Below are 27,959 nucleotides of genomic sequence, written 5' to 3'. Positions count from 1 at the left end.
AAAATAGACATGTACAAGGGCAGAATAAATGAGCCAACAAGCACATTGAGGTTTGGAGGAGTGATATTTAATGGGATCGGGATTGTCTTAGTGGGAGGTTAAATATTTAATGGGATTAGGGGACAAAAAAGTACAAGCACTCCTACTCTCACACAGAAAAAAAAATCTACTTTAGAGATATATGGCAGAGAAAAAAATAACATTTTACAGAGGGTCATTACTTGTGACAAATGACAGCTTTTTTCCCCCCCAAGGTTGTCCAAAGGGCTTGCGTATTTTATCTGTGCGAACACAGCGTTCTCAGCTCTGGACAAAGACCATTTTTTTGCTCTTTTTGATGAGGAAATTCTCCTTTTGTTGTATCATCTGGCCAATGTCTTCCTTCTGATTATTCTTTAGAGGCTAAAGTGACCTCAGTCTGACTCATTGGCTCGCGTCCATGCATACAACAACCCCCCCCCCCCCCCCCCGCCCCTCCCTTACGGGCTCTACAACAGAACACACACACACATATGGTGATGAACATAGAAGCAAACAGGCGAGGTACTATGGTTGTGATGAAGGAGAGGACGTGACCTTACTGGCCAAAACGTTAGCGATATGGGGGTTGGAGGGTTGGGGGGGTTGGGGAGGGTCGGCGGGGCCTTGAGCTAATGTCACAGTGTGCTAGTTGTGGATGAAGCCAAACGCTTTCCTATGTAGATGCTAAAAAAAACAGAGAAAATGAACAAAAAAAAACAATTATTACATAATTCACTTGTAATATGTGTAGTAGTTATACACATTAAAAAAAATACACTGTGGTAAAAGTCAAACAAACGTATTATTATTATTATAAACTGCTATTATTTCCCATATTTGCTGTTGTTTTTTTGCATTCTTCAAATTTATCCACTAACAATCTTTGTAAATGTTCTTTTCTTCATATTTCGACTTTATTCTCATTATATTACATATTTGTTCTTGTAAAATCTGACTTTTTTCACATTTTTTATTCTCATAATACATTGACTTTACTCTTGTTTACTCTTTTCCATTTCTGCTGTTTTCATTTTACGACTACTTCTGCTTTTTTCTTGTATATTTTCTTGTCATAATCGTCACTTTATTGCTATAATATTTTTCCTTTATCACCATAATATTATAACTTTTTCGACAACCTAATAAAAAAAAATTTGCTTTGTGTGTTTCTTATATTTCAACTTTATGCTACAAAAATGATATTAATTTCCCCTCATAATATTAGGACACTTTTCCCTTAATATTTTTATATTTTATATTTTTAATATTTATCATATTCATATTTGTCATACCCGATTCCAAGCGTGAGGAGATGCGATGCCAGCAGCGAGGGAACGAGGATGAGGAGCACATCGGACGAGAAGATCCCCCTCTTCATCACCTCCGTCTTCCGGACGCTGAGAGAGCCCGGCTGCTTCGGGTGCTGAAACAGGAACTCTCTACACAGACGAGGAGGAGCATCGCTCGGATGTCAAACTAGCAGAAGCTCAGAGGCTTGTCTTGCAATACCACTTTGATCCACTGGAAGCAGCAGTGAGTCACTATTCACTAAGGTTGTTAGGAAATAGCGCTATTGGGCTCATTTTTTGCATTAAAATAAGAAATGTGCAGTACTTGGAGATGCATTTATAGGTGAGTGTAAGGGTGTTGTGTCATGGCTGTAATAATATTGAAAACCGTATTTAGAATGTCGTAAACCGGTTTTCTATGCTGAATGAAAATATTCCATTTATACATTTACATTTTTAATTTATATATAAAAAATAGAAAATAAGAAAATGACTAGCTTGTAGTGTTTTTCTTACTTGGGTGGCATGTTTTCAGGCCTGCTGGACCAGTCCCACACCCAATCAGTGTCAGCTCTCCTGTCACTCTCCTCCTGTTTTACATCACAAGCACATCAATTCATCAGAATAGCACAAAATAGATCCACATTTTCAACACGGGTGTACCTGGATGGTGATGCAGTCACTGTCTGGATCACTGGGGGGTCTTGGGGAACCGGCCGACTGCGGGGTCGGGACCTGCGTGGGACTACAGACAGTGAACAGACACTTTTACGTTCCTTTAGCGCACCCACTCGACACTTGTGTTCAAACAATCAGCCGTACACGGGACATTGATGATGTGTTGTTATAAACGGATGAAAGCTACGGAGAAAAACAAAAACATGACACCCCCCCTCCCCCCCAAAAAGTTACCTGTCTCGATTCCTCTCGCACTCCAGCTGCGCCTCCAGGAGGATCCTCTCTAGCTCCTCCTGCAGGGCGGAGGAGATGCTATCCTGCGGTCCTGACAGACTCTCCCTGCGGCTCACCGCTGCGATCAGCTCCTCCAGTTCCACCCAGGAGCCTCGACGGGAAAAATAAGACACCTTTTATTTCTTTACAGAAAAGAACACAGTTCAAAGTGGAACTGCACTGCCCATCATTCACAATCCTTATGTGAAACATGAACACATAGTTCTTTCCCTTTTGTGTGCATTCTAGCACGAAGAAACAAGTTAATATGAGCTAGTAACCATGGACGTCATGGGACGTACATATTTTTACCCTAATGTGTTCCATTTACATAACTGATTTGTATATTAACCAAGCTACAGCGATATTATTATTGTAGCAGCTAGCATGAAGAACTATCTTTATCTGGCGGACATGACGCATCGCGAATCGCTAGTCTCAGCGCCATTCACAGATGGAAGAGTGGATACCTCGCTGTCAATTTTGCTACGCCGTCACGATTTTTACCTGAGGACTGGAGCACACGTCTTGTGCTGGAAGACACAGCCACCCAAATGAGAGCGGACACAGTAAGAGTTGTTGTATCTAAGCTGCTGTTATTGATGGAACTAGCATAAGTATGTATATCAATGCACCCCAACAGAAAAATGAAATCAATGTTTAGTAGATCGAAAAAAAGAAAAAAAAAAACCCACTTTTCCGACAAGTCGATTTTGATTTTTTTTCCTTCTTTGGGTCCTGCCTGTAGCCCTGATGAATGTGTGGTGGGTTTTGTCCACCTCCCAGACCAGAAAAGTGTTGTTTTGGCACATCGAAAAACGAGAATTCTCGACAGATGCAGACCTGAAAAACCCAAAATGTACCCGTTGAAAAAGTGTTTTTTTTTTTGCCTTCTTTAGGTCCTGTCGGTAGCCCTGATAAATGTGTGGTGGGGATTTGTCCACTTCCCAGACCAGAAAAGTGTTGTTTTGGCACATCGAAAAACAAGAATTCTCGACAGATGCAGACATGAAAACCGGGAGAAAATTGACCCATCGGAAAAGTAGGATTTTTGGCCTTCTTTGGGTCCTGCCGGGACCCCTGATGAATGTGTGGTGGGTTTTATCCACCTCCTGGACCAGAAAAGTGTAATTTCGGCACCTTGAAAAAGCAACAATTCACGACAGCCCCTGAAAAACGGGTGAAAAGAACCGGACCAAATTATATTAAACTTCGATTATTAAAACTTTATTCATTCATTACGATTTGTTTCTTGAAATACTACAATTCAATGATTCTAAATTTGCAACTTTTCTCATGTAAAAACCCAAACAAATATCCCATCTAATATCACGTCTATTATTTACTCATACGATTGCACTACTTTGTTATTGCCAGAATATGTTGACTTATTTTTTCATCATTTTCTGACTTTATACTTGCAGTATTATAGCTATATGAGAGCTTTCAATGAATTCCGACAAGGCACCAACATAGCACATGAATGAATGAATGGATACAAAAGGTTCATTGGGTTCACGGGCGGCCAAAGGTTTACACACACACACACACACACACACACGCACACACACACACAAGCATGTGGTGGTGTGCATGCTTGTGCACAGCTAAACAGTAAGTGGGACTGACAACATGCATGCTTATGTAAGATCTTATTTCTGTTAGAGATTAGCCATTCACGCGCTCATGTCCTCCCCTTGTTTGTGTACAACATTTACAAGGCCATCATCAGCCAATCACAGCACCCCCCCCACGTCCCTGCCATCTGATGTGTCCATAATCTCCCACTTTATAAGCATATATGATGTTGTATGTGGTGGAGGGGGTGTCGAGACATGACTGAGCACAGAGAGAGAAGTGGAGGGAGGGGCATCTGTGCCATTGCCCTAGTTTTTTTTTTTTTTTGGTCCCTACAGAGAAGATTTATGACATAACCACTTTGCTGATCTATCTGCCGCCATTCTTCTGCAGCATTGAATCAGTTCCCATGGTGCAATGCTGATATTGTTGTTGTGCACCATCAGCCTTACATAACAGGAGCTAAAAACCACAACAACAGGTTGACTAGTTTTTCTTTTCTTGGGCCAATAATTGGCTGGCGGCCTCCTGGTTTTGCATAGTCCGCTCTCCGGTGTGCCAGCCAGGCTATAAGCGTCAGGAAATCTCTGTGGCTTAATTGGCTTACAGAGATACACGCAGGTGAGGCAGGGGATCCGTTTGCACGGCGACAAAGTGAAACAATAACAAAAATAAGTGTGCTCATCTAATTTGGAGCACATCGGCGTAGATTGTGCCTCATGAAATGGGGTCACCGCCGCTATTGTTTACTTCAGAGCTGGTTACAGCTTACAGTAAGCAGCACCATGTGTCAATGATGTATACATTCACATGTACAGTAGGAGTCATAAATAATACAAAGATATCACTCACCGTAGAGGCCGTCCTCTGGTGTCTGCGAGCTGGACATACTGGCTGAGGTGGGGGGGGGGGCTTGGAGGTGCAGACCGTGGCCGGATGAGGAAGGCAGCGAGGAGTAACAAGTGCAAATGTCCTCAGGAGGATCTCCCTCAGTCACTCCCCCTTTTGTTGTGGAAGCCTAAACATAAAAATAAAGAAATAAATAAAGGCACCGGTCCTTGTCGCTGCACTAATCCATGCTAGCACCCCCCCCCCCCCCCACCACCACCACCGTCACTCCCTCCCTCCCTAACCCCCGCCCCTCCCCTCCCCTCTGGCCACGTGTCTGCGAGCATGTAAACAAAACAAGCCGGGAGATGAGCTGTGCTACAGAAACCAAATAGAAACGTTTAGACCAGGGGTGCTCACACTTTTTCAGCATGCGAGCTACTTTTAAAATGACCGAGTCAAAATGATCTACCCACTACAAAAATGCAAAACATCTATTTATTTTCAAATGTATTGAGGATTATTTGTACGTACAATGTATGTTGATGTACCTTACATAACCAAATGAGCCAATATTGCAAAACACACATAATTAACTATTAACATTTTTTGTAATTACCTGAGTTTACTTTGATGACTTGCACTGAATTGAATCAGCCAGGGATGCATAGTCCGGACAGTAGCTGCTGATAGCCAGGTTAGCCAGGCAAACGCACTTCGAAAAAGACATTGTGGAAAAAAAAGTCCACCTCCCATTCCGTATGGAAGTGATATGTTTTTGCCTTTTTACTTGGTCCAGCTACTTCACTCATTTTAGTGACCATAAACTTTAGCGAGGGCTTAAAATCTGACGCAATTCGCCGACTAGCTTAGCGCTTTGCATCGTTGTTTACGCATGAGCGGTGACCTAAAGGTCAAAATTCAGTTGTCATCTGACTGGTTGTCCTGTATGTCAATCAAGTAACGGGGATGGATGTTTGGCTGACATCGTAAGTTCTGCTGCACTTAGAGACGTTGTTTGATTTGATTGGTCACCCGAAGGGCAACATTCAGTTGTCATATGAATGGCTGCCCTGTATATCAATCAAGTGACGGCATTGATGCTTGGATGATATTTTTTTAATGTCACGCCGCGATCGACCAGCGATCGACCAGAACCACCTCCGCGATCGACTTAATGAGCACCCCTGGTTTAGACAGTTTATACGTTCAAGCTAGTGAATGAGCACTTTAACTTGTGTTAAAAATGCATTAATTTCACTGACTAAACCTTTCTATTTATATGATTTTTAAACCATTTGTATTACCTTATATTGTTTGACATTAATTCACACCGATTGTCATGTATTATTATTATTATTATTATTATTCATTATTACTCTAAAAACAAATAACGGCAACCTTGATGTTGCTATGGCGACCACAGACCTCTAATCCCAAGATGTACTTTCAACTGACCAGTTAGCATTAGCTTTAAACGTGTATTACTATTTATAGTTGTGCATTTAGATCAAATACATTTAATTAAATCATATTTTATTGTGCATGCAAAACTTTTTAAATATTTAAAACAAAAAATGTAAAAAATTATAAAATATATCAATAATCTAAATAGTAAATCTAAATAAAAATATGATGCATCATAAGAACATAAATAATACAATACTGGATTTAGTGCACTGACATCAATCTGTCATATTTCACTGTTTAAAATCAAAGCTATTGTCCAAATTAAAGCAATACAATCTGCAAAAGCAAAAAATCAACAAACTGAGAGGCAAAAATAACCTAAAATGGGCTTTCCGAGGACTTCAGGGGAGGTTCATCAGCCTGAGCAAAATATAGAAAAACATATTTTCAACCCTGCCAAGTTTACTTCATGAACGTTTAACACGAAGACCAATAGACTGACACAGCGAGAAGCTTGTTCAAAGCGTGTTCCTTGAAAACTGCATCACTTTGAAACATCACTCAGAGCCGCGAACGAGCAGAGAGAAAACAAAAGACCGCCCTTGGGACAGAAGGTCCACTCCTCTGCAAAATAGTGCTACTATTTTTAAATGCAGCCCAGAAAAAAATGATTATTTCTGTCCTTGAGGGCTTGAGGTGTGTTTATCAGAGGACATCTTCAACACTTTAAGAGCAACATTACCACCTGGTGGAGGGAACTTCTGAAGAAAGGCCACATGACTAAAAATAAATGTGTTGATTAAAAAATAATAATAATAAACTGTCATGCAATGGTAAAAAATAATAAGTGAACCAGTGTATAGTTAAAATCGTTAAACATTCTAGCACTGTAAAACTAAAACAATTGATTAAAACTTCTCAACTGGAATCTAGAACAATGCTTCTCAACCAGGGGTAGGCGTACCCTTAGTGGTACACCAGCAAAGGGGGTACGTGGACACCTTTAACTTCCAAGGTGATATGGTAATGGTAATGGTTTATTTCATTTGAACATGCATCAGATTACAATTGAGTGCATCACATAATCAGTTCCCAGTTCCACATGTCCAAAAGGAGTAGGAAGAAGCAAAGCTTATTAAATCCTACCCCTCCATCTGGTACTTTTACAATCACTAACTGTTACATTTGCTCACTTCCTGCCTTTGTAATATAATTTAAGTTTTTGTTTTTGCTTATTTTATTAATTTTAATTTTTAATTGTTTTTTAACATTTTTATTTTATTTTATTTTATGTCATGTACTGAAGTACGAGGTGATATGACCATACAATGAGTACCATAGTAAGTGTCAATATAGTGATATATATAGCACATCATGACTGGTTCAAGACTCATCCTTGTATTTAGCAAACATCAGCTGCTTGTATTGTTTCTTGAATTGGCTGAAAATGGCCTTGATACGTAAATATTCAGTCATTTCATATTAGAAGATAGAGATAGAGAAAATAACATGTGATCATCAGCTTTGGGTGGAGATCGAAAGGACGAGGTCATCTGGGAGAACCTCAAGGTGGCTTGAGCATCCAGTCAGGATGCCTCCCTAAGGGAGGTGTTCAGGGGCTTGTCTAACCAATTGGAGGCCTTGGGGAAGACCCAGGACCCAAAGGAGAGACCAGGACTCTCAACTGGCCTGGGAAGGAGTTGGACAAAGTCACCAGAGAGAAGGAAGTCTGGGCTTTTTGCCTCAGGGTGCTGGATGGATGGATTGATGTGAAACATGTTATAGAACCAACATTTAGAGGGAAAGAAAAGTACTCCCATTAAAGATGACAGCAATGTTCTCGCACACGTCATCTGTTCTCAATGAAATACAGTGTTTAGGTCTACAGTATTTCTAGTAATGGATCTCAGATAGTCCATAAGTCACATCCACCAAGCCTAAAATCCTTTAAGAGTCCATGAAAGATGAGGCCGATCTTAGCATACTTTTAAAGCGGCAGACAAATAAGCATCTGAAAAAGTCGTAATGGCTCCATTACGTCTTTGGAGTCATTTAGCGTTGATTACTGTACCTGGCTTCAGTCACAGAAGACTTCATGTACAATTGAAGTTAATAAAGTTATTTGCTATGGTAATGGTGGCACAATCCAATTTCACCCATCCATCTATCACAAGACCATACCTCAATCATTGCATCTCTTATCTTAGCATCCATCCATCATGTATTTAGCTTCCATCCCCAATCAGTCCAGGTCTCAAGAGCCACAGATCGATCCCTTATTCTTCAATCTGCACTCAACACGCACAAGCACAAAACTTAACATGAACACATTTTGTGTGTCACTTAGTTGGATGGAGACTTGCAATAATTGTCCTGAGATCCTTGGAGATCCTGGCAGTGATTTTCTTTTGTAGACCACCCACCTGGCACACTTTTTACTGTTATCCTACATTAGTATCTTATTGCAATATTGTTATTTCTGCCATTAAATTAAATTGCATAACCCCATTTTGATTCTTTATACACGTAACGTATTCCTAATGCATTAAGTGCGATGCACTTCTGCCCTTTTTTTCCACATCTCACATTCCTTTAAATGATTATTACCAAAAACAAGGTGTGTGTGAAGTGTAAAAGTAGAAAACCCTCGGGATGCAGACACACAATCTAGGGGAATGTTAATGTGATTCTGGTAGGAGGAAGGAAAAAAACCGAAGTGAAGGTGGCAGTGAGGAGGATAAGTGATCGGAGCTGATAAAATGGGATAGGATGTCTCACTCCTCGAGGCGTTTAGCAGTAAATGTTATCTGTCTATGCAAGTGCTATAGAGCCTCCTCTAGTGACAATGGCCTGTGTGGTGATGACAAGCCGACATGCAACGTGGCAGTAAAGAGGAAAAATGGGGCTGGGGTGTCATGGGTTGTTAGCCCCACATAAACAATAGTTACGTATGTGTTTTTACTTGCGTTCATCTGTAAAACTGGTTGTGTGGTAGCTTCAGAAAAAGCAAATCGACTGGTGGACTGGATCATTATCTTTTGATTCATTTTGTCACACAAATCTAACTCCGACTGAGATGATTTCTATGAAATTTGATGTATATGAGTTCCATAACCCAACGATCATTTCTGGTTTTCATCCGGAACTATACCGTTTAATCATTCATTCATTCCTTTTCTACCGCTTATCCTCACAAGGGGCGACCGCGAGGGGGTGCTGGAGTCTATCCCAGCTGTCTTCGGGCGAGAGGCGGGGTACACCCTGGACTGGTGGCCAGCCAATCACAGGGCACATATAGACAAACAACCATTCACACTCACATTCATACCTATGGACAATTTGGAGTGGCCAATTAACCTAGCATGTTTTTGGAATGTGGGAGGAAACCAGAGTACCCGGAGAAAACCCACGCATGCACAGGGAGAACATGCAAACTCCACACAGAGATGGCCGAGGGTGGAATTGAACTCGGGTCTCCTAGCTGCTAGCCACTCGAGCGCCGTGCAGCTTATACCGTTCATCAAGTCAGCGGCGAGTGTGACCAACCACAGCAGAGTGGGTGTGCATGGAGGCGGGCCGTCGATTTTAAAACATTAAATCAGAGCATTTTCACAGGAATCACAAAATCCAAAGAAATACAGCAGAATAGGTGCAGATTCTGGAAGAACTAGAAAGCTTTCTGTGCTGCATATCATGTGTAGCAGCTCTATAGGAGTCCACAACTCAATACAAAGGGCCAACAAATGAGCATAATAGGTCCTGTTTAAGATCTGGAATCTAGTGGCACACTCTCCTTTGGCCAGTTTCACCATGACAGACTTGGCCACGATTCCCACTCCCTCCTTGGGCCAGGAGTCATTTCCAGCAGAACACAATGCTGCATTACTGCAACCTCCCTGACTTTGTGGCTTATTTGGAATCATTGCTCATGACTATGATGAAAGGTAGACGCCATCATTAACAACTGGGGGGAGGAATAATTCCATTTATCAAATAAGTTGCGTGTGGGCATGTACCCGGGCGTGAGTGATAAGATGACACTGTTGCCTTTGACTTTATTCTGTCCTTCTGTTTATTTCTATTATGCAAGGTGATGGTATTCATTAATAACTGGTGCGAGGAGCGATCGCATTAATAATACTAAATAACATGTCTGCTTTGATTGGGCATGTCCCCAAGTGGGAGCCATTGGCTTTGACTTATTGGATTATTTTGAGTGTTTCTCCAATGCAAGATGGCTGCTGGCGTGAATAAAGTGTGGGAGGCGTTGGAAGTCGTTTCTTGTACTTGGTGTGCCAACGAGCGTACCTTGGGCTTTGTGGATGACTCGGAGTCTATTTGTTTACTTTCTGCCACGTGGTACGTTCATCATTCATAGTACATGTACATACAATTATGTGACACATATCAGTATCTGGGCTGCATGGCGGTCAAGCGATTAGCGCGCAGACCTCACAGCGAGGAGACCCGAGTTCAATCCCAGTCCCCCTAAAATGTTCTTAAGCCCCCCTAAATAATTTGATATTTTTTATGGATTTTTTTTTTTTACAAAATTTCTGACAAATTTAATAAAATAGGGCAAAAGCAGGCTAATAAGCAAGCCAATAAGCAGGCTAGTAGTAGCCTACTACTAGTAGTAATCAGAAGAAGAATAATGATGATAGTAATAAAAATAGGCTAATCAATAATATAATAATGATTATTATATCATTGATCACTGTCCACTGGACAGAATGGTTGCAGAGCTTGAGCAGCGGTTTTAATGGTTTAATGGTGGCCTAAAACAATTGAGTATCTCTACTAAATCTGTCCAAAAGTGGGAAAGTTATATCCCGGTTTTTGTTCCTTATTCGATTTTTTGGATTTTTTTGAATGTCTACTACATTCATTCATATTCTGGGCATCTCCAGGGGGCTAAGCACCGCCCCCCCCAATCCTCAGAACCTAGTGACACCCCTGTCCGGTTTCCTCCCACATTCCAAAAAACATGCTAGGTTAATTGGCGACTCCAAATTGTCCATAGGTATGAATGTGAGTGTGAATGGTTGTTTGTCTATATGTGCCCTGTGATTGGCTGGCCACCAGTCCAGGGTGTACACCGCCTCTCGCCCGAAGACAGCTGGGATAGGCTCCAGCACCCCCTCCACCCTCGTTAGGATAATCGGTAGAAAATGAAGGAATGAATGAATGTCGGTATCGGCTGATATCAGTATCGAAAATTGAGAGTTGGATAATATGGTTTTTCTGCAAAAACAGCCAATATCGGACATCCCTGTGATCAATAACATAAATTAAATGATGCATCCACTTCAAGCTTGCAGCGGCCGCACTCCCACTCCTCAAACAAACATGCTGCACTGCAACAAGAGATGATACTCACAAGCAAGCCAACTTACTTCAATAATTCAGTACTCGGTGACATTTATTCCATATTCATGCACATACAAAAGGAAGTCATTGATACGTGGCATCGAAAAGGAGACTAGTGACGTGAGCTTTGAGATGTCGCTGTGTTCACGTGTCTCTATTATCCTGCTGGTCATGCTTCCCTGGCACTGGTCATGCTTCCCTGGCACTGGTCATGCTTCCCTGGCACTGGTCATGCTTCCCTGGCACTGGTCATGCTTCCCTGGCACTGGTCATGCTTCCCTGGCACTGGTCCTGCTCATATGGGAGATATCTGTGAAATCATTCCACCTGTCTGTTCCCATATCCGTCCCCCTTTATCGCCCCCCCCATGCCCTCTATGCATGGCCTTTCTGCATTCCTCTCCAGTTGACCTTGGTGTCCTGCCAGCTTTTCCCCACCTCATACAGCACTCCTCCCACCCCCCCCAAAACCATGTCCTGCCCCTCATTTCCACCCTTCACCTCCCTAGTTCCTCCACACTTTGCTCCGCTCCTCCTTCTCCTCTCTCCGCAGCTGTACATACTCTGCTTTTTAATTAGACCCACTGTGGCTCCACCTCCCCCCACCCCACTTCCATCCCTCCCCTCGCTTTAAAAGGATATAGAGCCTTGCATGGCGACACCCGAGAGGAGGTCACGATGGATGGAGAGATGCAGGGGGGAGAAGGGGAAAGAGAAGCGAGACTGGAGTAGGGAGGCGGGCGGCGGTGATGGTGATTGTGGTGATGGAGGGGGGGATTGAGCACATGAGAGGATAACTGCCTGTTTGCTCACTCTTGTCGTCTTGCTCCCCCTCCTGTCCATTCACTTCCACCGCGAGGCGGCAGCTCCGAGGGATGGCTACAAAGGTCCCCACGTGAAGGGGAGCGACTCCGCGGCACCGATAGAGGGGAGACATCAGGCGGACGGCGAGAGGAAGGCGGCGGCGGCGGCGGCGGCAGTGATACCGAGGCGGGAATAAAAAGCAAACACCAGCGGGACGCGAGGACCGGAGGAGGAGACGAGAGGGAAGAGCGGAGGAGAGATGTGGTATGTGTGACTCAGTTGCGTCCTGATGGAGGCGAGCCTTCAGCATCACCATAGAGATGAGCTGAGGAAGGATGTTAGAGAGTCGCGCAAAGTAGCAGCTTTTGTTCACCCTCCCGTTTGTTCAGTTGATATTTTAGACAATTAGCATATTGTACTCCGTGTGTGTGTGTGTGTGTGTGTGTGTGAGTATTTTATTTAGTATTCCAGCTATTCAAAGGCAAGAAAGGTAGTGCATGTCACATTTGTTTATGCAAGTGTGTCCGGATATGCACATATTTGTTCCCACAAGAGGGGTCATGTGCTCATAGCCTGCCTGCCTTATGTTTGTTTGTGTTATTGTGTGAGTGTTATTGTGTGTGTGTTATTGTGTGTGTGTGTGCTGAGATACTAGGGATGACTTTATTGCAGATGTGGGAGTTATTTTCTGAGACTGTGCAGCTTTATGAGATGCTCCAACGAGTGAGACGCCTCCATTGATGCAGAGCTTTGCAGATTCCTGCACTCCTTGCATAAATGTCTGTGTGTGTGTTTTTAAAACGGGGGTATCCACAAAGTTACAGGAGGGGGGAGGAAGTACCGAGTAAGGGAATCCCATTAATGTAGCAAAAGTGTGTGTGTGGGCTTAGGCAATACGCTAGAAACAATTTAATTGAGTACTGCTGTATGGTACTAGTAGTTACTTGGTGCCTCTGTCACGTGCGTACACACCGTATATCTTATCAGTGACTCTTTAAGGGTCAGCTATGTAGTACATTTATCTTCTTCACTCATTGTGTTAGAAAGTTGGGTCACTTGGTATCTATTCGCTTTGTATCTATACTGCTTATTCGGTTCAGGGTCACAGGTGAGCTGGAGCCTATCCCAGCTGACTGGGATACACCCTGTGGGAAATTGATATATGTTCCACTGTGCTGACACTATGTATTTGTACAAAATATACTACTTCTCTTACTATTGATACCTATGAACTCTTAACAATATCCCAGCAGAACAAGTGTTTTAAAAAAGTTACGGGGGTATGCTGGAGCCTATCCCAGCTGACTTGCGAGAGAGGTGAAGTACCAGTCCGCAGCCAAACACAGGGCACATATAGACAAACAACCATTCCCACTTACATTCATACCTATGGACAATTTGGAGCAGGGGTGGGCAAACTGTTGGACTCGGGGGCCGCATTGATTTAGAAAATTGATGGGGGGGGATCAGACTATATATTTTAAGTGTCATGGAGTCTGCTATATGTGCACTTTGAGATCATTTATGTGATGTAAAGTGCCTTATAATTTAAATGTTAATAATAATAATAACAACAATAATAGTTATTATATAACAATATTATTATATAACAATATATAACAATAATAGCCGTAGTTTGCCCACCCCTGATTTAGAGTCTCCAATTAACCCAGTTATTACCGAAAAGATGGTGTATGTGAAGTGGGATTATTTTTCGAAGTTGAAACTGAAATCAGCGAAATGCAACAAAAATGGAGAGCAGTGAAGCACAAGTGAGTCAAGTAGTAAGGGCGACAAATTCATTCATTCATTCATTCATTTTCTGCCGCTTATCCTCACGACGGTCGCGGGGGATGCTGGAGCCTATCTCAGCTGTCTTCGGGCGAGAGGTGAAGTACCAGTCCCCAGCCAATCACAGGGCACATATAGACAAACAACCATTCCCACTTACATTCATACCTATGGACAATTTGGAGCAGGGGTGGGCAAACTGTTGGACTCGGGGGCTGCATTGATTTAAGAAAATTGATGGGGGGGGATCAGACTATATATTTTAAGTGTCATGGAGTCTGCTATATGTGCACTTTGAGATCATTTATTTGATGTAAAGTGCCTTATCATTTAAATTTTAATAATAATAATAACAACAATAATATTTATTATATAACAATATTATTATATAACAATATATAACAATAATAGCCGTAGTTTGCCCACCCCTGATTTAGAGTCTCCAATTAACCCAGTTATTACCGAAAAGATGGTGTATGTGAAGTGGGATTATTTTTCGAAGTTGAAACTGAAATCAGCGAAATGCAACAAAAATGGAGAGCAGTGAAGCATAAGTGAGTCAAGTAGTAAGGGCGACAAATTCATTCATTCATTCATTCATTTTCTGCCGCTTATCCTCACGACAGTCGCGGGGGATTGCTGGAGCCCATCTCAGCTGTCTTCGGGCGAGAGGCGGGGTACACCCTGGACTGGTGGCCAGCCAATCACAGGGCACAAACAACCACTCACACTCACATTCATACCTATGGACAATTTGGAGTGGCTAATTAACCTAGCATGTTTTTGGAATGTGGGAGGAAACCGGAGTACCCGGAGAAAACCCACGCATGCACGGGGAGAACATGCAAACTCCACACAGAGATGGCCAAGGGTGGGATTGAACTCGGGTCTCCTAGCTGTGAGGCCTGCGTGCCAACCACTCGACAAATTCACTGATATTGAAAGCCCTCCCTGCCTCTCATGCCCCCTCGAAAGTTTCATTTGTGGACACAAAATGGTTCATTTAAGAGAATATGTTTTATTGTGGTTGTAGTTTCCAGTGCATTGCATCATTCTTATTTAGCTACAAGGACACCCACAATAATAACAACAATACCTCTTGAATGAACCCTTGTATTAAATGTCATTCGGTGCACGTCATGCTGTGGCTGCATGCCTTGCTCTTGTCTAATTAAGGGGAATTTGGGGAATTTTGATTGCAGTCGGAGCACAAAATGTCAGAATAAAATACCCAACAAGATCAATGAATCTGCAGTCTAAAGTAAACAATGCTGACTTTGGACATCCTTCACACAAACATTTCCTCACTGCTGCCAAAGTACGCTTGTCACAATCTATTGGCCTACTTATGGAGGATTTCATATCAAACACAGGATGTTGGTCCACAAAGCACAGATGGAACAAATCTCTCCTGGCATTCGCACCCTAAAAGAGTCGGAACCCGTCTGGGCTTCCTTCAGGAAAACTGGAGTTTACAACTGTCACGCCACCTCCTGTTCTTTGGTTAGTTTTATTAATCACGTGTTTAGGAGTAATGTGAACATTTCAACATAAAATGATGTGCCGGTAAAGTAAGGTAAACAAGCGGCGTGTACGGATCCTAGAAAAGCATTCCGTATGTACCTCTTCAGCCAAATTGCAGTAGTGCCTTCCAGATATCCATTATTTGCAGGATTCCGAATTAAAATGCTATTTGAACTCCTTGGCTGCAAACAACGAGCAAATATCTAATAATTTGCTCGGTCCGTATGTTCAAAGCGATGTTGCTCGCAAACATTTGCCCGTGCAGACACACCAAGCAGACACACAGCGTCATTAGCATTCACCCGGAGTGGTCTAATTATCACTCTCCTTACAGTTCTGTTTTTCACTCCGTCAAAGGCCCGAGGGAAACATTTGGCTTTTGAGCAACTAAATGCTCCGCTATGTTCCCATCGAGTTGCAAACATTCCCTGGATTTAACAACATCCACAAAGGCGCTTATTGTCAGAAGCTACAAAAATCTTTTCAATGAATTCATCAACCAGGGGGTCGGGGTCTACCCCCTTTTAGTTGCCCCTTGAAAGACTTTTTGGATAGCTGCTTCCTAAAACTGGAGAACCATGACTTTTAACCCAATCAAACGTGTTTTTGGTCTGGATTAGTCAAAAAAACGGGAGGAAGATGGCATTATTTTCAAGGTAAATTCAGACTGCTCACACTAGTCAAACACGCCTGACTTTATGTTTGTTAACCTTTGTTAAGTGCGGCCAAACACCATTCCAATGGCCTACTGTGAGTGCAACACCTGGATTTGGACACCCCTTGGCTGTCCCGGTAGTCAAAAACAACATCATTTGCCCACATGGGCTTGCGGATGCGGAAAGGGGAATTTCATCCCTATCCCAGCTGTCTTTGGGTTGCCAGCCAATCGCATGTCACAAAAAGCTTCTCAAAAGTATTTTAAAGAATACGGCACCAGAGTTCGTTTGGACTAACTTAAGTGTGACTACAGCCCAAGCTGGTCTAACCTAGTAAGGATAAACAGAATAGAAAACGGATGGATGGATGGAATTTCCACAGAACGCCTCGCCTTTTTATCAGTGGCGTCATTGGGCCTATTTTAGGGAGGCTACAGTCCCCCTTAAATTATTTATGCCCCCCTAAATAATTTCATATTTTTAATCGATCTGACAAATTTCATACAATAGGGCAAAAGCAGGCTAATACTAGCCTAATAATCAGAAGAATAATAATGATGATAGTAATAAAAATAGGCTAATTAATAATATAATAATGATTATTATATCATTGATCAGAATGGTTGCAGAGCTCGAGCAGCGGTTTTGCAGTGTAGATTGTGTGTACTTGTGTACATTTAATGGTGGCCTAAAACAATTGAGTATCTCTACTAAATCTGTCCAAAAGTGGGAAAGTTATATCCTGGTTCTTGTTCCTTATTCGATTTTTTTTATTTTTTTGAATGTCTACTACATTCATTCATATCCTGTTCATCTCCAGGGGGCTAAGCCCCCCTCCCCCCCGTCCTCAGAACCTAGTGACGCCCCTGCCTTTTATTTATTTCTTCTTTCCCTGTTGTTCGCTCTTGTTAGAATTTCTTAGCCACTCCGCTCCATCCTTCTTGCAGGTCTGCATTTTAACATGCTAGCCGATTGTAGCGTGTCAAATAAAACAACCCCACCCCTCCCATGAGGCTGCACACACACACATACAATGCTGAGCGGACAAAATAACAACCTGCAAGCACATCAAAGGGAGTCGAACGCAAGACGAGCAGCACAAGGCGCGCGTGTGCGCAATGGTTGTAAATTTCTGTGACGACAGCGTGCGAGCCGGGCCCATCACTGATCATATAGCTTTTCTTAGTTCCTCTCCAGTTCCTCCTTAAATGCCCTGACACGCTGATGCTCCTGATTTACCACTCCACTGAACCCGAGCCGTGACATTTCCTCTTTCGATCCCCCCCTCACCCTGACACCTCCACCCCCAACCTCTATTTGCCTTGTCTTTCTCTGCCTCCTCGCCTCCCACTCGGTCAGACTCCTCTTAGTTTGTCTCACAACGTCACTAAATATAACCAAACGTGTCTACTCCTCTGCTTCCTCTTCCTCTAGCTGCTGCCTCCTCTTCATCTTTGTGCTGTCTGACAAATCCAAGCGTGGCCAGACATGATGTGACGTTTTTTGTTGTTGTTTTTTTAAAATCTTGAACATCGCTGTTTGTTATAAGTCCAACAGTTCTCCCGAAGTGGATCTTGGCCACTCAATCAGCTTCAGGACGTCGTCAACCTCCGACTTGTTTGGATTTTGAAATAACTTTCTCCAGGGGCGTCACTAGGTTCTGAGGACAGGGGGGGCTTAGCCCCCTGGAGATGCACAGGATATGAATGAATGTCGTAGACATTCAAAAAATCCCAAAAACAAAAAGGAACAAGAACTGGGATATAACTTTCCCACTTTTGGACAGATTTAGTAGAGATACTCAATTGTTTTAGGCCATCATTAAATGTACACAAGTACACACAGTATATAATAATCATTATTATATTATTAATTAGCCTATTAAAATTAGTATCATCATTATTCTTCTTGATTATTACTACTACTAGTAGTAGGCTAGTATTAGCCTGCTTTTACCCTGTTATATGAAATTTGTAAAAAAAAAAAAAAATCAATAAAAAAGAAAAAATCAATACAAATGAAATAATAATAAATAAAATAAATAATTTTAGTGGGGCTGGAGCCCCCCTAAAATAGGCCCAATGACGCCACTGACTTTCTCCATCCAAAATATAGTGCAATCAAGCCCATCCAGCCACATGCTGGCCAACAGCTCGGGGAGATTCATCTTCTCTTTTGTCAACTTTGATTCTTCTTCCACTTTTGCCTTTATGTCAAACGTTAATTGACTGTCAAACCCTTCCATTTAGTAAGGTGCGTTAATTGAAGCAGTCAGGGCGGCTCTGCACGGGGAGATTCGGTACGACCTCATAGCGTCGGTAGCAAGAAGGCTGTGGTAAAGCTTAAATAATAACCTGGGAGAGTTATGAGCTCTACTGTGGCATTATGCGGTTGCACACCTTCTTCCTCCTGCCCGGTGATTTATTTCTCGTCTGCCAATAAACCTCAACATGAAAATGTCACACATGGGGAAGGGCTGGCCTCGGCCGCGGGAGCGAGCCTGGGTGCCATTAACGGGGTCCGCATTCATTAAATTGTCAGCGTAAATTTTTTTATCTGGAGTGGTGGTTTGCAGATCAAGAGGGTAGGGATTGCGTAGAGGCGGGAGAGGGGTGTTGTGAGTAAAATTGCGTTGGAGCATCGGCGGGAGCAAGACGGATACAAGTGACATGTGTGATAAGAAAAAAGGCGAGATGGAGGAAAGATAGAAAGAGGATGAGGATGAGGCTGCCGAGAATGAGTAAGGGTAATGGCTCTGTGACTGGAGGATGGCGCTCAGAGGGAAATCTGTCAGGGTGAAGGTTGAGTTTTTTTTTTTTTTTTTTTTCAAAAAAAGGTTGCAAGATGACTTGAGAGATATTGGATATTAAGGAAAAAGTAGACCTATTACAAGAAGGTTGACGCCAGAAAATCCCAGGTCAATAGACTTAGGAATTAGGAATGATTGGGTTTAGTGGCTCCCGGGATGCACACAACATGAAATACTTTTATCATATCAATATGTGGAATAAAAGTAGGTAAAAAATACTACTAGGTCACTCGGTGTCAGTAATGTTAGTGACATACAAAACCAACAGATTTGAATGATCTCACAACAGCCAACAATTCTTATCATAATAATCCAAACAAAAACATAGGCTAAACTCTGAACCCAAGACATCACTTCCTGTCCTGCAAAGGTCCGGAACATTCATTGAAACAAGCACAAGATTCATTCATTCATTCATTTTCTACCGCTTATCCTCACGAGGGTCGCAGGGGGTGCTGGAGCCTATCCCAGCTGTCTTCGGGCGAGAGACCAGGTACACCCTGGACTGGTGGCCAGCCAATCACAGGGCACATATAGACAAACAACCATTCACACTCACATTCATACCTATGGACAATTTGGAGTGGCCAATTAACCTAGCATGTTTTTGGAATGTGGGAGGAAACCGGAGTCCTGAAGAAAACTCTGCAAGGGTTGCCAAGGGTGGAATTGAACTCAGGTCTCCTAACTGTGAGGTCTACCACTAGATCGCCGTGCAACCCGCACAAGATTTATTTAAATTAAATCTTAAATTACTTATTTTCTCTAATCATATCTACTATATTGGCTTATACAAGTGTAAAGGTGACTATGGGGGTGCTATTTTATGTCAAGAGGGCTCTAATAATCTAATAAATCTAATAAAAAAACATATTTAGAAGGTTGGGATGCTGAAAATTCTGCAAAAGCCCAACACAATACCCAAAAAAGTAATGTTTCACGGATGCAAGATTTGTTTCGTGCTGCTCCAGCAATATTACCAACCATAAAAGTGGGTGACTCGCCACGGCAACGACAAAGCCGGGATTCCCGTATCATACCATCAACATGACTGTGGAGCAGCTATCCTGAGGTCAAATTACTGTTATTGCTATTAAATTACCGTTGTTGCTCTACATCATGTTAACCTTGCTAAGTATGCGCTACTCATATACTTCGCCCTTGTACCCGGAATGATTTAGCACTCTAGGTGAATCATCATAAGCGGCTCATCTGTGTAACACCGCGGCGATAAGAACATAACATAAACAGAAATCCCATCATTCATTCCTAAATCCATTAGTGCATCCGAGTGTGTACGCTTGATATTTTGCCTCAAGGCTGTGTCTTTAATCATTGTTAATCCTAACAAGTGCGCTTTTAAACAGGGACCTAGGATATGACAAAGATGCTCCCCTTGCGAGGTCGGAAAGAAAGAGAGAAACGTAAATAACAGCGGCATCCCCTCGAGTGTTTCTCCCTCTCTCCCGAAATAACCTGGGAGCTGTGAAGGAGTTGCTAATTACCCCACCCACAGACAAAGCGGGAAGGGAGGGGGGGGGGGGGGCACGGAGAATTAGCCCGTCAGTAATCACAGGCTACCGGTCGAGATAACAAGATAGAGGTCGCGTAATCAAAGTCCTGAGTGTCAGCAGGATGGACAGGAAATGGAAGTGTTGCCTATACGAGGCCGCGGCAGAGTGCTGAATCCGGAGTGATGAAAGCACAGCCGAGCGCAGTGGACAGACTGTCACACAGCGAGCAGATGAATCAGAGAGGGTGTCACCATGGCACATCATCAAGCACCCCATAAGTGCCGCCGCCGCCACTGACGACGTCGACGGAACACGGCGGAAAGGAAAGATTGCGTACGACACACGCATGTGAGGAATATGACAACAGTCACAACATGAACACGAGAGCGGGAGCAGCATTGAGCCATCTCACGCGCCGCCACAATGACATTATTGCACACGTACATAAACAGACTTAAGTACGGCCTGCAGCCAGTGTGAATGGGCCGTAATTACAATCTCCCTTTTTTTCCATCGTATTAGTTGCATGCTGCTTGAGCCTTTTCTTTTGCCACCTCCACCCTGTCATTACATTTGCTGATTGATCTCTTCTTCCTCCATTCTGTGTTGTCCCGGCTCTCATGCATTTTTAAAATAGCTGCCTACCTTATGACTTCTTCATTATACAGCGGAACAAGCGTGCTGTGTTTCAATGGAAATGCAATAATATGGGAACAATTACAGTCTCTCACACCTCCTCTTTGTCTCTCCTTTGTGTTTTTATAGGAGCTCCTACTGTATTGAACGGCGAGGAAATGACTCACTGAAAGAAGGGCTGAGAGAAGAAAGGCGCGTTGAAGGGGAGCAATAAAAAGAAGGAAGTGAGAACGACAAAAGCTGAATGACGTAGGCAGTGATGGAGAGGCCGGTCCTGTCCATAACTTGGCCGTCCTTTCCGCTACGGGCTCGGGGGACGAGGCGGTTGGCGAGGTCGTCCAACTGATGTGATGGACAGAAAACGGATGGACAGGTTGCATCCTCCCTGCTTACTCAGTGGTAATCGTTCTAGCTCAATTAAGAGTTCATATCCTGGAAAGATCGAAGAAAAACGGGAATACGTAGCAACGCAGCAATTTGGAAGCCGAGGGGATAAATAATATTCATGCTGCATATATTTATTTTTGTATGTGTAGAACAGAAAGGACTTGATTCTTTGTGTTCATAGCTGTAATCTCCACCTATCTTGGACTTTTCCTCACATTGAGTTGTGAATATGGTAATTCTGTCTTCTTTTGAGGACGATTTTAACTGCAAAGCAAGTCCTTGGAGTAAAGACAAGGGATAATAAGCAGTGCGTGACCCGATAGTGAACAAGTGTGCTTGTGGTTTGAAGAACTGTGAGGCCAATGGAGGACCACCGTCGGTGATGCGCTGATACAACCAGGCCATCACAACATAACTGCATTGCCTGCAGAGACTTTGGATGGTGGGGGGCAGTGAGACGCAAGAGCAATGGTGAGCAAAGAGCCCCACCACTTGCTGACTGGCCAAACCAACGGCAAGAGCGCCCTGGCGGAAAAGTCCGGGACCATGACGGTGCGCTCCGTGCTGCTCAATCGTGACTCCCCGGACATCGAAAGTCGCCTCAAGAGGCGTCGCAATCGCACCCATCAGGTCCGCTTTAAAGACCTGGAGGACGGGAGCAGCAGCAGTGGGAATAGTGGAACGGGAGAAAGCCATCAAAGGCCACTGGCTGACTGCAACAGCCCCCACCCTCTCCGCAAACACAGCGGCAGATCCCCCAAGCCGTGGGCGGACAGGGACGGTCCACGGACAGACAGTCTCCTTGGTCAAACCTCAGTGGTGGGGGCAGTGCGTGGGGACATGGCTAGCACTATAGAGGTTGTGGCTGCTTTCTTGGCCAGGGCCCCTCCTCATCCACTGACACCAGGCCCCACACGTCGATGCTGGGCACCACCACAGACTAACTCCCTGACCTTGCCAATGACACGGCGGCCCAGCACCAGCACAGCCATCCAAACCTCACCATGTCTGAAAAAGTCTCTCTCTTCCACCCACACACGTAGCCACAGCCTGGGTGACTCCGTTGGCATAGATGGTGATGATGAACACGACTCCCAGGATGAGTACCTTTCACACAACCACGTGCAGTTGCCGGGGTCCAAGGATCAGAACGGTCCCCAGGGGTCTACAGATCGAACTGTGATAGAAAGGAGGTCAAAATCCTCCAGGACAGACATTATTTCATCTGTTGCTGTCTCAAAAAGCTCCAGGCACAGTTGTCCTCCATCAGTCCTTCACAATACTGAGCCAACCCATTGTTCCACTGCAGCCTGCCGAGATGGCCCCAAGCGGCAGGGAAGCGTCACTCCTTCACTGGTCAGGAGGAGAAAACGTCTGAATAGGACGACAAGCGATCCTGGAAAGGAAGTGCACTACTGCACCACTCCCACTCAGACTGAAAGCCCCTGTTCAAGCTCAAATACCAGGCTCTGCAGTGCTCGAGTTCAAACTGAGTGCACCGGTCATTCAAAATATTGCACTACACAAAGTCAAACTGAGGGTCAACACCAGACTCCACTTTTGAAAGACAAACAATCCACAGTCCAAATTCAAAACAGCATCTCCATACCAGATCCACCTTTAAATGCTGCACAGCGCGCCACTCATATCCAAACAGACGCTCCCTGTCCTTTGCCTCCGAGCCATCCACCGTCGGAGACACAACCACACAGCCTGTGTGCTTCTCCAAATCCACTTGAGACAAAATCAGTGCAAATCAAATCGGAGAGTCCTGTACCACTAAATGTGTTAGAGGACACTCTCGCCACGCAAATAACGACTGTGCCTTACTGTACACCTCCCCCACCGACAAGCGCACCGACACCGACCCCTGAAGTATGCACTGAGCCATCTTGCACCTCTTCAGTCGAGCCAGCATGCACCACCCCAGATGCGCCCACCACACTACCCGTCCCTTGTTCTGCCCCGACTGTGATCACGCACCCCATCCCATACTATACTCATGTGACACCACCAGCGACCAACAGTGCACCCCTTGTCCACTCCAGTCCATCGCCCAAACCACCAGCATGCTCCAACCAGGACGGCACCTCCCCTATCCCAAACATGGCATCGTCACCCCCCCTCACCTGTCATACCCCTCCTCCAACCACTAATGTGACTCCATGTGAAGCCACGAGCCAGACCACTGCTCCCAATACAACGCATCCACCTCCAAATACCTCACCCTCTACAAATCTAACACCTTGCACGATAGTGACTCAAACCGCTTTATCTTGTACCTCCATCTCCTATTACACCACTACACACCCTATTCGTCCACATGGGCCTCCCCAGAACCCCGCGACCCCTTCCTGTGCAACTCTCATACACACTGTCTCACACTGCAACATCCCATGTCAAGCTTTGCAAAACGCCTCTTCCGTCAGCATCGGCATAGCGCCCTATTCCTCTCCCGTTCCCAAACTAACGTGCACATCACCACCTCCACTCATAAAAACATATCCTCCCAATCTTCCCAACGCTTGTGCAACGCCAACAAAAGCTGTTCCTCTGTACTCGTCAACATTTCGAGCAGCGCCGCCATACACCCCTCCTTCCCAGGCCCCCTTAAACGCTCAGGATAAGAGGGGCATTCGACTCCCGCCTCCTGCACCGCCACCACCACCCTACACGCCTCGCAAAACTGGAAATGATCCGCCGGGCACTGCAATCCGAACACCAATGCTCAGGGCGGACATCAAGGCCAACGAGAAGGATAAAGACGAGGAGAAGGAGAAAAAAGAAGCTATAAAATGTCCGGACACACCAAAGCTCTGTGAGAGAGCCAGCTCTCTTAAGCAGAGAGCTAAAACTCCACCGGTTTGTGTGATGAAGGGAGAAAGGCAATCCTCTCCCGCCAAGGCCTGTTTTAAGCCCAGCTGTCTCAGCTCAGCCCAGGCTCAGCTTGGGGTACTACACAAAATGCTTTGTGCAGGAGCCAACGCCCCCAACAGTCAACACGCTCTCCCTCCAAACCAGCAAGGCTGCGCTGGGGCCAAGGGGTGCACCATTTCTGGGGACAAGTCCCTGACACCTGCCCAGGCGGACACTCTAAGACAGGTGCAGGAAATTCTTGGTGGCTTAGTAGCTGGGGCCAGGTGTAAATTGGACCCGGCCCGAGTGACTGAGAAACTCCTGGGTCCCAAAGGGCCCTTGCACGATATCCGCAGCCTGCAGAACCAGCTCCACAGCTTGGAGGGGGTTCTGGAGACCAGCCAAAATACCATCAAGGTCCTGCTGGATGTCATTCAAGATCTGGAGAAGAAGGAGGCCGAGAAAGATGGGTGAGGCAATATTTCATTTTAGTGGTTCACATTAACAGAACTGACAGACATGAAAGCTTTACGAAGAAAAAATGATGCCATCGTCCGTAAAGATGTACTTGGTGGTAAACACCCTCAGTGAGGGAAATTACTATTGCGTATTGTAACATAAAAGGGAAATGATGAAATAATAGTACCGTCTACTTAACTGTTCTCACCTACACATGAACACATGAAATCAAAGCTAAACTAAAGAGTAACCAACCAGGATTGTGGTGTCAAACTTTACTTAACCCAGAGGTTAAATGAAGGAGTCTAGGTTTGAAAATGTGTTGAAGCCTAAGGTCAAACGAGGCACTATGCCACATTTGGACTTGTAAATATAATATGACTGGATGCCTCAGGCTAATGGAGCTGTAAACCAGGGCTAGCAGGGGCTCTCACCTCGGGGCCATGTGTTGTGCAAAGAGCCATCTGGTCGTCTGCAGCCGACGTTAAGACTCAGTCAGAATACATAAGTTATGAACTGCTGGTGGTGTGGAAAGTCAACGCCGGCGTGTGACCAAGTACCTGCTGTTTTAGTCAATGACAGCTAATTTTTCATCAGAGCAAAACAAACAAACGGGGCCACTCACAAAGGTAATCGTATAAAATCCAAGTACAAAAACTACAGCCTCAAATCCATCTATCCGTGAATCACATTTTCTATCTGCTTATCCTGTGCAGTTCATTCATTCATTCATTTTCTACCGCTTATCCTCACAAGGGTCGCGGGGGTGCTGGAGCCTATCCCAGCTGTCTTCGGGCATGAGGCGGGGTACACCCTGGACTGGTCGCCAGCCAATCACAGGGCACATATAGACAAACAACCATTCACACTCACATTCATACCTATGGACAATTTGGAGTGGCCAATTAACCTAGCATGTTTTTGGAATGTGGGAGGAAACTGGAGAAAACCCACACATGCACGGGGAGAACATGCAAACTCCACACAGAGATGGCCGAGGGCGGGATTGAACTCGGATATCCTAGCTGTGAGGTCTGCGTGCTAACCACTCGATCGCCGTGCAGCCCACCTGTGCAGTTCATAATAAAGACAATTTTACTCTTAACTGAACCTGTTATTGTCAACATTGAAATAAATGGAACAAACATATATTTTTTAGTAAACATTAACACGTCTGAAGACATTTTTGGATATTCCATTAACCGCACCATAAACACTGTAATTCCCAATGGAGTTCCCTTTTTTCCCATTGGTAAACATTACAGATAATACTAGATTATGATGTGAGCCCACAAACCGTCCGGATGTTGTGGGGTACCATTGCTAAACAACTGCGCTGCTCACTTAATAGAATATATACGAGATATTCAAAAAGGGAAAAATAATCCATGTCGACGGTTGTTGTGCCTAAGCTATGCTGTGATACTGCTCAAACATTTATAGCCAAGCATTATGGGTAACTTGCACTGATGCCGCACGGACAGAACACAGTGTTCAAGCATGGTGAGCACCAAAATGCAAAAACTGCAGGGGAGCACATTGAGCATCAAGACGAGGAACATGAAATATCGAGAGGAATGCCAGGTGGGAAGGCACGGGGGAGCATTTGTAGTTATTTTTATGAGGTCTCCTGTCAGTCATGCTGAACAACTTATGACACATGGGCCCTACATACGTACATGCACCCCCCCTCCCCAAAATATCTGTATCTTAATCTCATGTTAGTGGTTTCGGATGCTGTTTAGTGTAAACCTTTTACGACTCTCGTAATCGTTTAATTAATCTACTGTAAGCTTCTTAGTCATCTCTAATGCCTTATCGCCACGACATAGTGCACGATGAGCGATGGATGGATGAATGTGTATCCACGGAGAAGCGTCTGAGGCGTGTAATCCCAATCACGGCGTTTGCACCGTTGCCAACACTACAACACTACGCAGACTTCTGTGGCTTCTCCCTTCTTGCGTGCTCCGGCATAGGAATTGGGTGATGAGGGATCGGTCTAATGCATGCAGACTTGACTTTTACCTCATAAGCATTATTTTATGCCCGGAGTGATGTAGTGACTCACGGGTTACGTAACAGCCCGAGTTGGAAGAGGAGTGGAGGGTGAATGGGTATGGTTACTGTTCATTAAAAAATCATCAGGGGTGACTTCACAGAGAGGATTGATCATTTTTGCACGAGTGTCTGCACCTAAGTCAGTCAGGGGCACGCAGAAGTACACACACACTAAACCTCATCCTTTTACCCCTGATATGTCATCTCTGTGCTTTTCAACAGAAGACATTCTTACCGAACCGGCCAGGACATTGAGAACTGCGGGACCTGCAGGGACTGCGCCTGCATCATCTACAGGTATGCAATGATGCATGTGTGTGTCGTTGGTTATTTGCTGCATGCCTGCATTACATGGTAAGGCCACGAGAGCACATTGCGTGTCTCGGTGCATCACGCTGTCACGGCGCATCACATCACTTTTAAGAATTGGGTCTTATGGCTTTATTGCCGCGGATGTGTCGCTCCTTTGCGTGACAGCACGCTTGTGTATCGATGGTCCAACCTGCGACGGCGCTCACTGTCACGTTTGTGTCGAATTATAATCACACACACTTGACTCTCTTCCTCGCGGGGGCCTAATGAGGTGGACAACAACACAACTAACACGTGCAATTTTTGCAATGCTTTGGAGGACACGCTACCATACATTTAATACAAGATCCTCAAAGTGGTAGTCAATGACAAATAGTCAATGATGGCACTTCATTCATTCATTCATTTTCTACCGCTTATCCTCACAAGGGTCGTGGGATATGCTGAAGTCCATCCCAGCTGTCTTCGGGCGAGCCAGCCAATCCCAGGGCACATATAGACAAGCAACCATTCACACTCACATTCATACCTATGGACAATTTGGAGTCGCCAATTAACCTAGCATGTTTTTGGAATGTGGGAGGAAACCGGAGTACCCGGAGAAAACCCACGCATGCACGGGGCGAACATGCAAACTCCACACAGAGAGAGTGGAATTGGACTCGGGTCTCCTAGCTGTGAGGCCCGGGTCAAACTTTAGGGTT

At 44.5% G+C, this 27,959-nt stretch overlaps 2 protein-coding genes across 3 annotated transcripts in view; one reads left to right on the top strand and one right to left on the bottom strand.

Moving 5' to 3' along the window:
* Positions 1–45: 45 nt before the first annotated feature.
* LOC131113537 (BCL2/adenovirus E1B 19 kDa protein-interacting protein 3) lies at positions 46–12,391 on the bottom strand. Its single transcript, XM_058064255.2, has 7 exons — positions 12,260–12,391; positions 4,692–4,857; positions 2,223–2,373; positions 1,974–2,055; positions 1,827–1,900; positions 1,314–1,460; positions 46–705 (listed from the first exon to the last, which is right to left on the bottom strand). The coding sequence occupies exons 1-7, from the start codon at positions 12,287–12,289 to the stop codon at positions 657–659; spliced, it is 699 nt and encodes a 232-aa protein (XP_057920238.2). The 5' UTR covers positions 12,290–12,391; the 3' UTR covers positions 46–656.
* Positions 11,963–27,959, top strand: part of LOC131113394 (uncharacterized) — a 40,467-nt gene continuing 24,470 nt past the window's right edge. Inside the window, exons 1-3 of one of the 2 annotated variants that reach the window (XM_058064247.2) lie at positions 11,963–12,514; positions 21,310–24,893; positions 27,169–27,240. In XM_058064247.2, coding sequence (XP_057920230.2) covers positions 22,036–24,893; positions 27,169–27,240 — 2,930 coding nt within the window. In that variant the 5' untranslated portion in view covers positions 11,963–12,514; positions 21,310–22,035. Of the gene's footprint in view, positions 12,515–21,309; positions 24,894–27,165; positions 27,241–27,959 lie in introns of both variants that reach the window. The other variant, XM_058064244.2, reaches the window with a different exon arrangement.

This window comes from Doryrhamphus excisus, linkage group LG10 (genome assembly GCF_037039965.1).
Source record: "Doryrhamphus excisus strain RoL-2023G ecotype Guam linkage group LG10, RoL_Dexc_Guam_v1.1, whole genome shotgun sequence".
In the NCBI taxonomy this organism is placed as follows: Eukaryota; Metazoa; Chordata; class Actinopteri; order Syngnathiformes; family Syngnathidae; genus Doryrhamphus; species Doryrhamphus excisus.
Note: the sequence above shows the minus strand (reverse complement) of the source record. Positions and strands in the feature narration are given on the sequence as shown.